Below are 16,568 nucleotides of genomic sequence, written 5' to 3'. Positions count from 1 at the left end.
TGGGCTCCTACTTCACCAGAATAGTTCTGATGATCTTTGTGGGTCCTTTCCAACTCAGAATATTCTGAGATTATGCGTGCTTCCTCAACTCCATATTCTTTATCTCTTCAATCTTCCTCTCCCAAGTCTGGCTACTTGAATGAGTTTTCAGCTTTTATGACACTTAATCCTTTCCCTCTTTTGTGTGCTTTCTACCTCCTGATGTTTTTCAGCTTGCCTAGACAATGTTTTTGTACTTCTCTGTGTCATTTCCCAAGCTGAAACGTCCCCTCCTGGGTGGCACAATGAAGTGCCCACTGCTTCTCCTCCGTACTCTGCAGTGCAGGATCTTGTCTCCCCTTTGGAAGTGGTGCTAGCAGACAGCAGCTACAACCCAGCAGCTGTCCCAGGTCATGGTACAGTTCAGGCAGGTGCCCAGTTGCTGCCAAACAGTACTGACCACCTACTGCCTCTGCTCCTGTCCTTATCTCACACCCTCCTGCAGCAGCCTTTCAGACAGTCTGTCCTCTGCCCTTTCCTCTCCACCATAATGCGCTTGGGGATCCTGAAAGGGGCCTGCAGCTGAGGAGTCCCCGTTGTGCCCCAGGTGTCTGATCTAGCACACATGGCAGTACCCTGTGCACCATGTGTCACTATCAGTGTAGCAATGCAGTACACACAAATCCTTTCACTACCGCCTGTCACACACAGTGACATACAAGAGCAGTCTCTTCAGCTGAAAAATATTAAATTTCCAGCTCTTTGACGTCCATTTCATGATGTATTGTGCTGCAGACTTGGCTTGTGACTCTCTACAGCACTTTCACCCTTGCAGTGTGGGTATCAGACCATAGCCCAGGCTGTAAAATGGCACAGGACATGGCAAAGTGCCCTGGCTGCATTCCTGCTGCTTTCCCTGAGTGCCCTGCACTCCTGAGCTAAAGATACATTTACAGCTGTTCAACAGCAAGTACACGATGCCTGTGCTGGGTGGGAAAGAAACGTTTCTTCTGCTTACAAAGAATGGTTAGCTTGGAATCGCTTAATTGCATCTGGACATTAGTCAATCGGAGGTGTGGTGAGCTAATTAAGAAGATTGTGTTTTTCACTTGTTGCTTTTCTCTAACATTCCTGTAACTGGATACCTTCTTTTTTATTGGAGAGACAGATGGAAAAATAACAAGCTTAGATAAACCTTTGCCCCTCTGGCTTTTTTGCTTATTTCTGTACTCTCTCTGGTGGCATTGTGGGCATCAATTTAACGTGAAGTACAACTGCCATGTAACTCCAGCTGAGATTTTTAGGCATGCTGTGCACACCTCTTTCTCCCTTTTCAGCTGCCCATCTGTATGCAGTGTGAGTGATACTGCTCTCAGTATTCTGGGGGGCAGAGCTGAGGGGGAGGCCTGTGGGATTCCCCAGGTAGGGTACAAAGCCCATTCCCAATTGCAGCTTTCCACAGTCTAATTTCTGGGTGAATCATGAAACTCGTGGAGAAACGACTAGCACTTTGGAAGTTATAATGAATTTGTCGCTACTTTTAAGTGCCTGATACCTGAAAACTAGAAATGCAGGAACAGAGAAGGAGAAGCACTTAGCAGCACAAGGTTAAATTTTGCTTTGAATTTCTCCTTTTTATGAGTGCTCTTAAAGAGGGTGAGGGGAAAACTCATATGTGGAAACTGCATAAAGTGCAATATCAGATGGCAATTGTATTTAAAAACATCTTAAGCAGAAGCTCTTAACAATTTTAATCTAAAAAAAACCTTTTCTGCTATACAGTGTCCTTACAGGTTCTCATTACCTGAAGAAAAAACAATTTGCACCAAAACCCAGATTGCTTGTTTGCTAAAGCTCTAGCTTTTGTTTCTTTCAGGAAACACTGGAATTATCTGGGCTCAATGTGTGCTAAGGTTACACCTACCTCCCACTGTGACCATGCTGCAATGCCATGAAACTTCCAAATCTATTATTTCAGTGAATTGTTTTTCAAGACAGCTGTACAAAATGTTTGCATAGGCAGGGTTTTGGGTTTTTCCTTTTTTCTTTTATTTTTTTTACCTCCAGACCTTTCCTGCTCCTTGGAATTCCTGTGCTTCAGTAACAAGGGGTTTTGAGAGTTTAATTATCTGGCATAGCAATTTTTCTGTTCATAACTCTGGAGCCGTAACTTGGCACTGGGAGCAGCTGCACAAAGCCCTGCTCACAACCACAATACCTATAGTTAGGTTGTGGTGTTAAAGCTCCTTTGGGAACTGCTGGGGGCTCCAGAGTCAACTACCAGTTTTTCTAATATGAAGACAGCAGAAATCTCTTGGCTATTCTCCTGCAGTGTAAGGAATTCTTGCTTACATCCTTTAGCAGCTTGACCAAACTGGTTCCTATGGTTTGATGAAATCCCAGCTTTAGAAAGGGGAAGGTAGAAAGAGCATAGAGGCATATGGCCCCCAAAAATACAGACCAGCTAGGAGTGGGGGGAGGAGGACAGAAACCTTGTTGGGGCTGCTGTGAATCTGATAGGCCAGAAATTTAAGTATCCACCCAGGAGTTTGTTTTTTTAAGTCTCTGCAAGTGTTAATTCAACTGCTAACATACAGTTATAAATGCCAGGCAGAATGGGCGTCTGGTTGGTTGGTTGGTACCTCCCCCACTGTGTATCTCCCCACACAGCCATTCTATGCCCAGAAATCTGCCAGCAGCAGAAACTCTGAAGGACCTGTGTTAGAATAGGTTATCACTGTGATTTTCTGAATGCTCCTTCAGAGGGTTCTGCAGACTGGAATTGGAGCCCCACTTCAAAAAAAGGTAGTGCAGATACAGAGACCCTCCACCTATCTCTCTAACTGCTTGGGAAACACAGAGTAGGGATCTATGCCTTGATCCAGTTTTCCCATCAGGTATCTCTACATCAGAGGAAGTTTTAAGAGAAAGACTGCCAAGCATAAGCAGTGATCTTCCAGTAGGTCAGAAGTCAGTCCAGAATGAATTTCCAAGGGAAAGGACAGTCCTCAGCTTGTTCTCTTCTACAACACTCCAAGGTGCTTCATATCTCTCCAGGAATGCTCTGCACAGCTAGGATTTTATCTCAAACTCTGGCCCAAAGACATTGACCTTACTTCTAGAAACAGCGAGTGGTAGGTCTGGGTTTGGGATATGCACATCAAAGAGCAACTATTGTAAGTATATATCCAGGTACAGCATCTTGGATAACCTCACTGAGAGCTCTGGTCAGCAAGCAGCTGTAAGACACACCTGCAGGATTACAGCACACCTAAATTACTGAACAAGTCATGAGTGAAAATATTTTATTAGGATTCTCAATTCATCATCACCCGCTAACAGAAAAAGCAAGTTCCCTAAAGACTGTTCTATGGAAAAAGTTAAAGTGAGGCTGCAAATAGGCTGTACCTTGATTTTTAGTATTTTAAAATATAATTTTGCTTTTTAAATGTAGGGTTTTCAGTTGTGTACCATTCTAATTGCGTGGGAAAGATATTGAAAAAGTTCACTTTGGCATATGGAAAATTCATCTGCAATTATTAGAAATAAGGTTTTTCTTTTTTATATGGGTGACAACATGGTATATGACAAGATGTAATTCAGGAAGATTCTTTGTTTCCATAGGGGATTCCACCTCAGTAATTTTTCTCCCTCTATACCTTTTACATCTCTGCATGACTGATTCAAAGTGAACCTGATGCAAAACATCTACAAATTTTATCCTTCATGTTTTAACTATCAAGAAATGGCAACTGCAACATTTGAAACAGGTTAATAGTTGTTTAGTAAGTCTTCCAGTCTACAAGATGATGGTTTGGAAATTCAGTTTGAATTACTAGTGTGTTGAATGACTGTCCGTGAAAGAATAGATGGCATTCCTACAGGGAGTCACACTAAGATCTTTTTCTTAATAAGTATTTAAGTATTGACTATAAAGAACAGTGATGAAGGAAGAAGAAAATAACTACTCAAGTACTACTATTACACATCTTTCCACAGAAGATCTCTGGAATTCATCATTCTTACACAGATACAACCAGAGTAATATGCATGATTTTTAAACCCAGAGGTTAGTTTCACCTTCTGCACAAGTTAACTAGAAGTAGGGAACATCTTGGTTTTTAAAATTAACTAACATTTCCGCATCTTGGATTTTGATAAAACAGGGATCTAAATGCAGGTGTGATTTAGCTTTCTCACAATGGCCTTAATAAGCATCACATAACAAACATGCAGATGTGGCATTAGGGATATGATTGAATGGTGAACTTTGTAGTGCCGGGTTGGACTTGATGAACTTAAAAGTCTTTTCTAATCTAAAGGATTCTATGGTTCTATGTTATTCCCTTGTTTCCCTTCGTATTTAACTCTTGGTGAACAGATTCTTGATACCTTTGTTCCAACAGAGCTTGTCTGTTTGTTGTCATTACAGAAGTCTACACTCCAGAAGGAAACCAAGCCGTTTGGCAACCATGAACTTTTCACACAACAGTTCAGGTTAGTCCTTTAATTGGTCAGATATCTAGGGATTAAAAAATCAGCTTCACAGGCATAACACACACAATTTCAACTTGGTGTTTTTAGTATCAGTAAGAAATGGCTTTTAATAACATAGTAATGTTTACTTAATGATTCACTTTGCCTTAATTACACTGTAACGAGCTGTTGTGATTCCATCGAGCATTACTGCATAACATCTTCTTAGAACAGATTATTACTTCTGCAAAAGACAATTAACTGTAGAAATTCATTTCTTGACTATCCCCACAGCTTTCTTGCTCTAGCTGACTAGCAAGTCCCAGGCTATGAAAAAGAAGCAGATTTCTGATGCTGAAAGACACCACTGTCATGCCTCTTTACTTCTTCTAGTTGAATCACTGGGAATTGTACTTGTTTTTCAAACCATTTGGCTACAGTGAGAAGCTGCTTCTCCTGGAATGAACGTCCAATGAACTGAAGCCCAACTGGCAAGCCTCTCTCTGAAAGAGCTGTAGGAACACTTATGGCTGGCAGTCCTGAAAAAAAAATACACATGCAAAGATTTACTATTAAATCTTAGAGTAATTTTTGCATAAATTTCAAGAGAACCGGAAAAATTTATGTAGAGAAAAAAGACTAACTAAAATAATTTGATTCAATGAAGTGAATGCTAGATGATCACAAGAAATTAACTAGAGATTTAAGAGGTCAGCATCCTCTGAAAAAGCTCTCCTTAGAAAGAGATTTCTTTTTCTGGAACAGATTCGTCTTACCTGCAGCCCACAATCAGCTCCAAGGCGCCTTACTTTAAAATCTAGTCTTACATTTTCAAGCATTTAATAAACTGTCCTTAGACTCAGTTACCACTCTAACATTCATGACAGGGGGGTGAAATACCTTGATCCTAAAGAGAAGGTTAAATACCTAAAGGAACTGGACATTTAAAATGACTAGGCAGGGGAAAACAGTTGAGTTCCTGTCCCTACTCACCAGCCATGTTTGCAGCCTGTGTCAGGATGTCATCTTGAGCACTGCGGGTCCTGTTGTCTTCTTGGATGAATTCTGTGTATGGTGCTGCATCACTCAGAGTGGTGGGAGTGAGTAAAATATCAACACCGCTCCTGAAAACCTTCACAAAGTCGTTGGCAATGAGACGTCTCACTTTCTGTGCCTTGACAAAGTACTTCTCATAGTTCCTAGAAAGGAATAGGGACATAAAGACCTGACACTTCAATTCCCTAAATACAGAACTTTATTTCTTAGTTACTGTGGAAAAGACAAGCCCAGTAATACTACCACTCAAACTGGAGCTGTCTGCAAACTTGCTGAGGGAGGACTTGATCCCCTTGTCCATGCTGTCTCTAAAGATGTTAAACAGAACTTCCTGAACAATCACCTAGTCATTTTAAAACTTTGAAAACAAGATAAAAATAAGCTGTAAAAGGCAACACTTGCAGGAGACACAGATGGGTTTTCTACTTATTCTAAGAATGCTTTCTGAACCCCGCACTCTGTTCTTCAAAAGTAATTTACTGTGGATAGGAACACAGCTCTCCTGTTCCATCCTGGTGGAAGCTAATTGTGTATTCCTTCACAGAAGAGTTAACTACATGAATTTTAAAGCAGCCTTCGGAAAGCTGATCTGGACAGTTGTAAGCAGAGGGAGCACACTTGGCAGGAATATCAGCATTCCATAAAAGATGGTTGTTACAGACTGACTGACAACATTCCTGTCTCTGAGAGCAATCGGAAGTCACATCTGATGAATACTCTTGCTGACAGAGCTCTTTCAAAGCAAGTGCACTACAGAGACTGATTACATGTCTAATGTCTGTTAGTATCTGAACAAATTCAGACAAAGAGAAACAGCACTTTTACTAACATAAATTAGGACTGCTGGATAAGGATTGAAAACTAAAAACATAAAATTAATCCACACGATAGCTTCTCTACTGGAGAAGCTGGATAAAACTCTACTGGTGAGCTGGATAAAACCCTGACTTCTGTAAGGACTTCAGTTCAATACTTCTGCCAATGCTTCTCTTTCCCTGTACACAGAGACAGAGAGCTGCAGTTAATTTAATTGCTATGTCTCTGTCTCTCTCTAGAAGACCTCACTAAAATGTACCAGCAGTTTTTCTATGCAGTTTTAATGAGATTAACAGCTACAGAACTTCTAACACTGAAGGACAGTAAAGACTTCAGTATGATTTCAATGTCATACCATAGGGTAGATTTCTGCCTAATTTAACTAATGGATGTCAATAATGCTCTGGTAGGGGAAAAAAAAGTATCACTAAGTTGTTCTACTTATTTAATTTAGGATGCTCACTGGTAAGACTCAGGGCAAACATTTTTGTTCATTATTAACAGTCCATTGGGTATTATAGAGCTAAAGCAATAATAAAAATACAGCATAATAAATAAAACAGCTACTAATAAAACAGCTAATACTAATAATAAAAATAAAACAGCTACTAGTGTAAGGGCAATTTCTTTTTCATGTCATGATGAACAATTAATCACCATTTGCTCAAAAATTTGTTAACCTAGAAAAGCTGAATTTCAAGAAGTTCTGCTTACTGTTTCAACAAGAAGTAGTTTCCTGATAGGATCCTTCCTCTTACGACATCATTGAAGCCTTCTCGCCGTGTTGCAGCATACATACTTTCAGTGGAATCCTTCATGTCAGAACGATGTCCTGAAAAGAAAAGGCATTTTGAGTATTAATACTTCTTGTAATCCTTAAGATTTAATAACATCATTGTAGTACAATGGGTCACTGTTTGCTGCACTCTGACATGCTGCTGTTCTGGAAAAACAACAAAACAAGTCCTGTTTTATTATGGAAATACTAAACTAGATTTTGAGCCCAGACACTGATATGCCTAGTAGTGAAATATATTATGTATTTATTTACACATCTTTATTTGCACAAGGTTTTTTACTATATTCCATTTTGGAGAAATAATATCAAGCATCCAACCATGAAAAGAAAATCTATGAAAACTAACATTTTTACAGCAATGTTTCTATGTCTGCAAAAAAAGCTTTTTCAAAGGCCTTACCATATTCCAGTCCATCAAATCTGGCCATATTTGATGCCACTTCTGCTGTGCACAGCACATGATAGCAGACAATTGAGTAACGAGTATGTGGTAGGCTCACTTCAACCACTTTAGCACCTGCATTCTTAAACAGGTCAGCAGCCTTTGACCAGAGAGCCAGAATTTCACTAGACAGCCCTGGTGCACGATATTCCTTAGAGGAAAAACAAGAAGAGGAGTTATTTTACACGCTGGTTTACTTCTAATAGCAACCAAAACACAAATACTCCTTGCTAAAAATACACTGAAATCATTATCTCACCACTATATGCTTTAAAGTACTAATTAAAGCTTTTTGCATCTACTAAATCCTACACAATCAAGGAGTATTAAATTAACAGGATTCAGTCTTCTTAAGAATATTATGTTCATCTCAGTAGGATCAACATATGTATCACAGATCATGGAATTTCAGCAGTTTCTTCTGAAGGAGTAATCGCCCAAATATTCCCTTATTTATCCATCAAGACTATACTGTACTGCTCTGCAGTCACAGGTAGAAATTCTTCAGGTCTAAATCCTAAAACCAGGGCTGTTAGCCCCTGTTGTTAATGCTAACAATGTTATCAGTGGCAATTGGCACATCTTGGTGAAACAAATAAAACCACACTCCAAAGAAGAACTACAATCAAGGGGTTGGGAGAAGACTTAGATTAGTTACATTCCTATTTCACAGACAAATTATAGATATTCTATTAAAATTCCCTATTTTTGAAGACACTTGCTTTAGTTCTAACCCATAATATCAGAGACATAATACTGTCTGATTTCTGAGTAGCTATGACCCATGTTCAATGAATGCATGTATCTGTTTAGAATAACCTGAAGCAGTAGAAAAAACTGTCCAAATAATAGGAAAAATTAACCAATATCACAATTTTAGATTTATCAAGATTTAAACAGTATGCAGCTGATCAATTTTCTAGGCGTGTAATTTTTTCATTTCACAGATTGTGAATAATTGGTCAGTGGACATCTCTGCTTACCAAATTAAAACTTTTGGCCTGCCTGTTCTAGCTTAGGCTCCAATACTGAGAATCCAATTAATAAATGTTATTCATATTGTCTCTTTGAAGGCAGAGCCTTTATTAAATTAAAAACAGGCTGAAGTCCCAAACTTTGTTACTAAATTTCAAGTACTCTTATAGTTACAAACATGATTGAATTGCATACATTAGGTGCCAAATTACAGATGTCTTTCAGTTCTTATTAGGACTCTGAGAATCACAGCTCCTTGTGCCATTCAATTGCCTTTAAAATTCTGCTCTATATTAATATAGTGGCATTTAGGCAAGGATCTCAAAGCTCTGCACAAACCAGTACCAAGTTCCCTGTGTGGGAAGGCACCAAGAGCAACTTTTTGGAAGTTATAGAGTAGACTAAGGTAAGAGCAACAGAGAAAACCAAGAACTGAAGTTCCCCATTTCCCCTCAAGCTCCTGACAGTGCTTCCCACCACAATGACAACATGTTTTAGACTATGAATTAGTGTATGCTTACTCCAAATTGCCTGGACAGGCAACAGAGCAAACACATACTGTTCTTTTCCATGAGCTGCTTTTACGGTCTTCACTGTTTCAAATCAGGGGAGACGGAGAGGTGGTGGGCAAGACCCAAGTATTTTTTTGTTATGTGTCTTTTATTTGTTCTTCCTGTCCATAACTGTTAACAGGATTTAAACGTTACCTTTGGAATTCCAATTGAAAGCTTGCTGACATCAGTCAAATTAGGTAGTTCAAACGGTTCAAAGTCATCCTGAATTGTGGTAGAATCCTTAGGATCATGTCCAGCAAGTGAACCTGAAATAAGGCACGACACGTGAAGACCAGGAAAACGTATGTTAGTCAGTCACAATTCAGTTTTTGAGAAAATGTTGTAAACAAAGATGTATGACATAGTAATACCTAACAAAACTGCTGCATCATCCACACATCTGGTAAGGATTCCTGGCACATCCATGGAGTTCACTAGAGGAATGAGACCATGGCGAGAGATCAGTCCATATGTTGGCTTTAAACCTACAACACCACAGTGAGCAGCAGGGTTTCGGGTAGATCCTCCTGTGTCTGACCCTAAGGCTCTATGGTTTCAAAAGGATCATCATTAGTAAGATAATTCAGAACATTTCCAAATCATAACAATGTGTGGCTCTGAGATGCATCGATGTATAACTCTGTGAATTCTTCCAGATCAGAAGTCATAATCACACAGCTTAAATTCTAGACTGCTATCTATGTCTGTTTTTCATTTGTTCTTTGATTTTTCTTAGGGTCTCTGAATTTGCCATTAGGAGAGTCCAGTTCTCTTCACAAGGCAGAGGCAGACAGGTAGAATTCAAACCATCTGAAAATGGCCCCAAATATCTTCTTTTGCCTTCTCTGTTCCAATACTGTGGTCTGTTCCAATACTGATACACATTATGTGATTTAGGGAACAATTTTCAACACTGCTATCTTATTTATTGGGTAGCCAATGCACCATGAGTCAGCATTTTCCAGGATAAAAATGAAGAGTGACACTTCTTGCCCCTAACAAGAGGGCATACTTTGGAAAGATGTTTTTCCTGTTTCCAAATGTAAAAAAAATTGATCAGAACTCCCAGTTTACAGTAGCTTAGGTACAATTAAAACACAGTATATTATTATGTTGAATTCCTCTTTTTATATCCACAATGAAACCTTGTTCTTTCTAAACTGAAATTTTTATTTTGGAAATTGTATTGAAATGAAACATGCTGTTCTCTTGTTTTTAATAAATTTAACTAAATCAACATTAAAAAGATGAAGCAGTTTTCATTCAAATGAAACCAATTTAAACTCCAGAAACAGGTATAATTTTTATTGAAATGAGTATATGACTTTTCCCATAGCCATTTGCTTGTGAGATAACTGAACCAATTCAAATGACTTTCCTGAAGTGGAATTTTTTTCAAAGCCTTTGTGTTGATGTAAAACATCCTCAATTTTATAGCAGTTTTGGACATCCAAATCTCAAACTGAAAATGTATAGCCTGGCAGCATTCCGGGTGCTTGAAAGGCACTAATAGGATGGATAGACAGTAGCTTACATGCAATAAAATAGCTGGACAAAAAATCTCCCTCATCTGACAATAGGCTGAGTAGTGCAAAATGGGAGCCCAGCAAAATAAGAAAAGGCGCCAGACCCTCTCAGGATCAGCCCATTCTGGCTCAGGATGAGGACCAGCAGTCGTTGGGAATGGCTGCAATGAGTTCAATTTCAACAGTATTAAATGTTGAGTAGGTTACATCCCAGTAAAGGGCAAGGAGATGAAGAGATATATAAAATTTCAAAAAAAGTAATTTAAGAAGTTGCAATCAACATTTGCAAGAATATTTTAACAACAAAATGGATGCTTGTAATGTAGTCTATGGGCAAACCAAGGATAAAGTAAATAAAGAGCATTTTAAAACACCTTCCATTTAGGAGCGCAATTGAAATAATCTTCTATAAAACATGCTCCAACATGCAGCTCTAAAAATTGCATAAAATGCAAAGGTTTGTGATCAGTTTTAACAGTCAGATGGGGAAGATAGTATTGACAAGTGACTTGCTAAACAGTGTGTTGATACTCCATGCAGTTAGTAATTAGTACTTTTTAAAAAGTCCATCTTCTTTAAATTTCTTTAGGAAAAAAATTCCAAATAACCATAAACACACACTTGCCTAAAAAAACATCCCAACCCTAAAACTATCTTCTAACTTAAAAACAGGGATGTCTGTAAGTATCTATGTAGTAAGTACTCTGTACTCTTTTGTTAAATTAGAGATGTGAAAGCTTTTAGGTCCCAAATCTCATGTACTATTACATAACTGTGCTACAAAAACAAAGGAGCAGAGGAAAGATTACTATACTGTTACAAATTAAGGGATCTCTTAGTTTGCTGAATTACATTTTCAGTGTGTATTTGTGTAATGCAATTAGTGAGGAAGAGGATGTGTCACAAACCCTGTAAGACTTCTTAAGAGATTATGTGGGAATAAGAATAAAACTGTCACTCCCTTACTGCCATCATAATTTTATTTCATGCAGTGCAAAGTGGTCATACCACTGAATAATGCCTGAAATAAGTAAATCTAAATATGCCTGCATGGATTAACTCTGGCTTCATGATACGCCATGAGTAACCTGGGGATGCTGAAATAAATTTCTGAATGCAAGTGCCAATGAGCTTCCTATTTCATACTAGCTTATGAGAAAATTATAAAATTAAAGCATTCCAACATATTTTTAGACATTTAGGGAAAGACAACTTTAAAAGCCTCTTACGCAAAACATGTGAAAGATGACACAGCAGCCGCGCTGCCTCCTGAGCTCCCTCCTGTTATTACCCAGTTAGGCTCTTCAGAATGGGATTTTAGGACAGACTTTTCCTTGTACTGCTTTGAATAACTCCAGGGATTTCTGACTGGTCCAAATACTCCATCCGTACTCCCAGAACTAAGATAGTCAGACAGGACAAATACAGACAGAAGTGACAAATGACAAACGATTTTATTTTTTTAATCCAATTCCTCATCATCCTTGCAAATTCAGTTTCAACACAAGAAGACTGGTGTACGTAAATTTTAAGGAGGCAACTTTTACAACATTACAGACAATTGTAAAATTCACAGCTGTTCATCAGTTTCTGACACAGAACCTGAACTCGTACCTCTTTCTAACTTCTGTTAATGTCACTGAAACAAACAGAGTCACAAAGACATAAAACTGATTTAAGCTTTGTAAAAGTACAGGAGCACATCTCTTTCAAAACCAAGGTATTCTGTTTTTCCAGCCCTGCATTTGATGCAAGATCATTGTTGTGAGGAAAAACGGGCTGCTAGAGGTGGAGAAAAAGCTCCACAATACCAGGAACATGCATTTCTCTGAAATGCCACACTATTATTCACCCTGTAGCCCTCTGCAGAGGGCACAGTTCACTGGTTCAGAATGCCAGACTGGCTTTTCAGAAACTGGTTTCAGTCAGCTTGTGTCGCCAAGTGTGAGCTGACACCAGAAGCAGGGGCAGGGCATACTTTCCCTCCTTCCTCAGGCCCTTTACCCCATGCTCCCCTGACTGCAGGGCGCCAGTGTTACCAGCTAAATCATCAGACAGAACAGACAGCTGACAGTAGTTGAAAACCAACCTTATTGAGACATGATTACTTTAGAGCTGGATCCACTCCCTGATCAAGAGATCATGCAAACACACAGACCAGAATGAGAAACAAGTATTGGGATAAGCTCTTTAGGAAAATCCTGTGCTTTATTCAACTTAGACCAGTTGTAATACTGCATTATCAGGTTTCTTCCAAGCTTTTTGCCTGCTCTTCCTCTGAGGAATAGCTTTTTTACACAAAAATTACTTCGTTCAAAACAATATTGTCTAAGTATTTCCACCCCATCTATGTGAATTTCCAATCAAACCTTGGACTTTGGTTTAAGTATATTAAAACCAAAATACTGCATTTAACTCTTTTTCATGGGTAACTAAAGTTTCCCTTCCAAACCTAGCAGTAATTCCCATCCCTAACAGCCCGATGCCATTCTCTGCTACAGCTTGGGTGCCTTCACTGATTTGCAGAAGAATCAATTTGTAGGGGCATTTTTCAATGTGCTCCTGACAAAAAGTCACCAACATTAGCTTAGGCAACTTAAAAGCCTTGCTCTCGATTAGCCTGTGTGCAGCAAGTCAGGGAGTACCCATATAAATTACCCCAGTGGCTGACTGGCAGAGGCAGTGGCTGCCACTGGGGGCACGGTAACAATTACCTAAGGGCACAAAGCCATCAGTAAGGAGAGAGGAAAAGGCAGCAATTAACTGTGTTGTAACCAATTCTATTAACACACTACTGAATCCACAAGAAGGCCACTTGTCCTCTGCCTTCTGCAAAAGCTGGACCGCTTCCTGCCTCTCAAGCACATTTGAACACTGTGTTCAGGAAACTCAGCGTCTGTATCATTTACACAACACTATAAACACTCAGGGAGAAGTTCATGCAGCTCTGTGTACCCTTCCAGTAAGTATTCATTATTGTCTTGCCTCACAGAAACAGGAGTTAAGGATTACAGGGAGACTGGAACAGAAGGTATGTATGCTATTTTATGTAAAATCAGCACGTTAAAAAAATAATAAACATCACTCACCCCATTGCAAATTCATCTAGGTTTGTTTTACCTAAAAGCACAGCTCCCTGATCCAGTAGCTTCTGAACTACTGTAGCATTGTAAGGAGAAATATAACCTGAAAACAAGCAGAACAATTAAGAGCAACTGGTGAGATGCAAATTATTTTTACAAGTAGCTTCTCTGAACATTACCACTCAGACCTTGCATAACCTAGGATGAGAACTATGACAGTGACACAAGATCTCAAGTAGTAACCAATTCACTTTGTGAATGATGACATGGGCTTCTTCACTCCCACTTATATCAGGAACAAGGACATCACTCCTAATACGCATTGCAATCAATCACAACAGGTCTGAGGAATGTGCTTTAAGGAAAAGCATCTCAGGAAATAAAACAACTTTTACAACAGTGAAGTCATATTTTGTTTCTTCTGCTATTAAAAAAAACCACAACCAAATTAGAGGTGTGCTAATTTATATTAATCCTTGTGGAAGATAGCACAAGTAAAGTTTTACTTTGTGCAGAATAAAACAGATATAAGAAATATTTCCTATTTTTGTTTTTAACTATAAAAGCATTGTGATGCCTTGAAAACATTCATGAACTGTTAATAAAAACAATGAGTTTAGGAAATTAAAAAAAAATTCCTTAAAAACATAAAACGTGATTATATGTTGGAATTGTTAATGCCTACTTTTCCTGCAGCCATACTAAAAAACTATTTAAGTCATCAATTATAAACAGAACAACAACAACAAAATAGGACTGTCTCTGGATTTCACTAGGCAGAACAGAACTGACTGGTCTCCTCTAGACCTAAAAGCCATGTGAAGGAAAATGCGAGTTTTGGAACCATTTTTTTGTAGTATACACGTTTTTATTATAAATGTTGTTAAATGCATACAAATATAGAGATAACGTGCTTAGAAGAAGAAAAAGATTCATCTGTAATGCCAGATGAACTTGGCTAGTGAAATTGGATAAATGTATTTCCTCAAATGACACCAGCTCGTTTTTTGAATACCTGGATTTTTGCAAGACTCCAGGCCATAAACCCTCTAAAGAGCAAAAGATCTGATTTTATTTTAAAAGCTTTACTGTACCTTTTAGCATATTTGATGCACATGTTGTCTCAATGCCAGCTGTATTAAAGTTGTCTTTTACAGCAACAGGAATTCCATCTAGAATGCCCAGTGGCTGACCTGCATTAGAAATGATTGTAAAACAAAAGAGATTAAAGCAAAATGTGCTCTATATATATAATGTTCTCTTCAATTACTGTTTATTTTACATGTCGCTTTGGGTGGTTTTTGGAAGCAAGATTTCCACTTGGCATTTGATGGTTGTCTGTTCCATTTTCAAGAGCCATCTTCCATTCCAACTCAAGCATTGAGCACTGTGCCCAAACCAGACCTCATGTCAAAGCCCTCCAGCTGCTTTCATCCAGGCTGGCTATCCCAAAGGAGTGCATTCCAATGGGACCACACAGTACTTATTTCAGCCACAGGTGCTACTAAATCCACTCCATCACTAGGCTGAGAGCCATAAGCACCACCTATCTGATATACACAGTGGATTAATTACTGAAGCAGAGAAAATCCTTCCCAAGTAATTGATTATCCACCATCAAAAAAAACCCCAACCCGAAAATGAAACGGCCTACATCAGGAAGCAAATCAACCTGGCTAACAATTTTATTGAGCTGCCAGAGGACAGCAAGTGTCACCCAGGAAGGAAAACCTGTACTCTATTGGGTGAAAATTTACCTATCCTGCCTTTCTTGAAACACAAAGGAAAATGAGGATGGAATCTTCTAAATGCTGCAGTTAACAGTACAGAACGCTGTTCTGTTCTCCAATTAATAAAGCTGCTTCATTTTAATTTGCTTTCTTAATTAAAAACGCGATAGGTTGTGCCAGCTGTTTGTCTATTACAGTCTGGAGGCCTGTGGATGACCACTGCATCTGCCTATTCATGGCACCTATTGGCTACATTTTCTAAATGAACTGCTGAGGGAAAGAAGCAGCAGATACCAAGTAGAAATACTGCCCAAGAGGCACAGAACCTATTTAGCCTGCAGTGCCTTGTTGATCCAGGTTTTGCCTCTGTTTTTTGGCCTAAATACTCTCCTGAGTGCCAAGTGTACATCCACGAGCACCCAGGGAAACCTCAAGCGTGAGCCTCATCCCCCAGCAGTCAAACAAGCCAAGACACCCCCTTTAAAAAGCAAAGGCGCTTCGTCTAGCACAGACAGCTCCTCCACAGCAGCTTTTTAAGGACTGCCATTACTTACAAACCAACATACCTCTTTTATATCTTTCCTCTGATTCTTCAGCCTGCTTCATAGCGGTCTCTTCCGCTACGGTAATGTATGCATTCAGAAACTTGGTGCTTTTGATGAGGGCCAGGCATCGCTGGCAGAGCTCCGTGGGAGTGACTCGTCCTTCCTTCAGCGCCGCCGACACCTGAGAGCGCAGCCCGTCGTTCAGAGCAGCCGGGTGACAGAGGCCGCACCGGGGCGGAACGGGAAGAAAGCGCCATGCCCGCTGAGGGAAGGAGCCCACGGGAAGCGCTCTCCCGGGCCGCCCCGGGGAAGGGGGACGCGAGGGGACCCGGGTCACCTTGCGAACCCGCTCCCCTCCTCGGCACCCCTACTCCGCTCTTTGGCATCCTCAGCAGATGGACGAACCCCACTCACCTGTCGTAGAGAGGTGCGCAGCATGGCTCGCCCTGCCCTTCGCCGCCTCCTCACGCCTGCCGAGCGACCCTTCCCTTTCCCACGGCGCGGCAGCCGCGCGCCGCCATCTTGCCGCAACACGCCGCGGCACCATTGGCAGGGCGGCCAAGAAGGCGGCCGCCCATTGGCTGCGG

The 16,568-nt window shown here is 39.9% G+C and overlaps 1 protein-coding gene across 2 annotated transcripts; it reads right to left on the bottom strand.

Moving 5' to 3' along the window:
- Positions 1 to 4,537: 4,537 nt before the first annotated feature.
- Positions 4,538 to 16,521, bottom strand: QRSL1 (glutaminyl-tRNA amidotransferase subunit QRSL1). 2 transcript variants are annotated; one of them, XM_068184182.1, is made up of 11 exons: positions 16,396 to 16,521; positions 16,003 to 16,162; positions 14,801 to 14,899; positions 13,713 to 13,809; positions 11,853 to 12,023; positions 9,469 to 9,644; positions 9,251 to 9,363; positions 7,527 to 7,719; positions 7,042 to 7,159; positions 5,449 to 5,654; positions 4,538 to 4,994 (listed from the first exon to the last, which is right to left on the bottom strand). In XM_068184182.1, exons 1-11 carry the CDS (start codon positions 16,417 to 16,419, stop codon positions 4,783 to 4,785), a joined length of 1,569 nt encoding a protein of 522 aa, XP_068040283.1. In that variant the 5' UTR covers positions 16,420 to 16,521; the 3' UTR covers positions 4,538 to 4,782. The 2 variants fall into 2 exon arrangements, with proteins under 2 accessions (XP_068040283.1, XP_068040284.1); XM_068184183.1 differs by lacking the exons at positions 16,003 to 16,162; positions 16,396 to 16,521 and adding an exon at positions 15,866 to 15,887.
- Between the last annotated feature and the right edge of the window lie 47 nt (positions 16,522 to 16,568).

Source organism: Anomalospiza imberbis, chromosome 3, assembly GCF_031753505.1.
Source record: "Anomalospiza imberbis isolate Cuckoo-Finch-1a 21T00152 chromosome 3, ASM3175350v1, whole genome shotgun sequence".
NCBI classification, from domain to species: Eukaryota; Metazoa; Chordata; class Aves; order Passeriformes; family Viduidae; genus Anomalospiza; species Anomalospiza imberbis.
The sequence above is the reverse complement of the archived record's forward strand: the minus strand, read 5'-3'. Positions and strand labels throughout refer to the sequence as shown.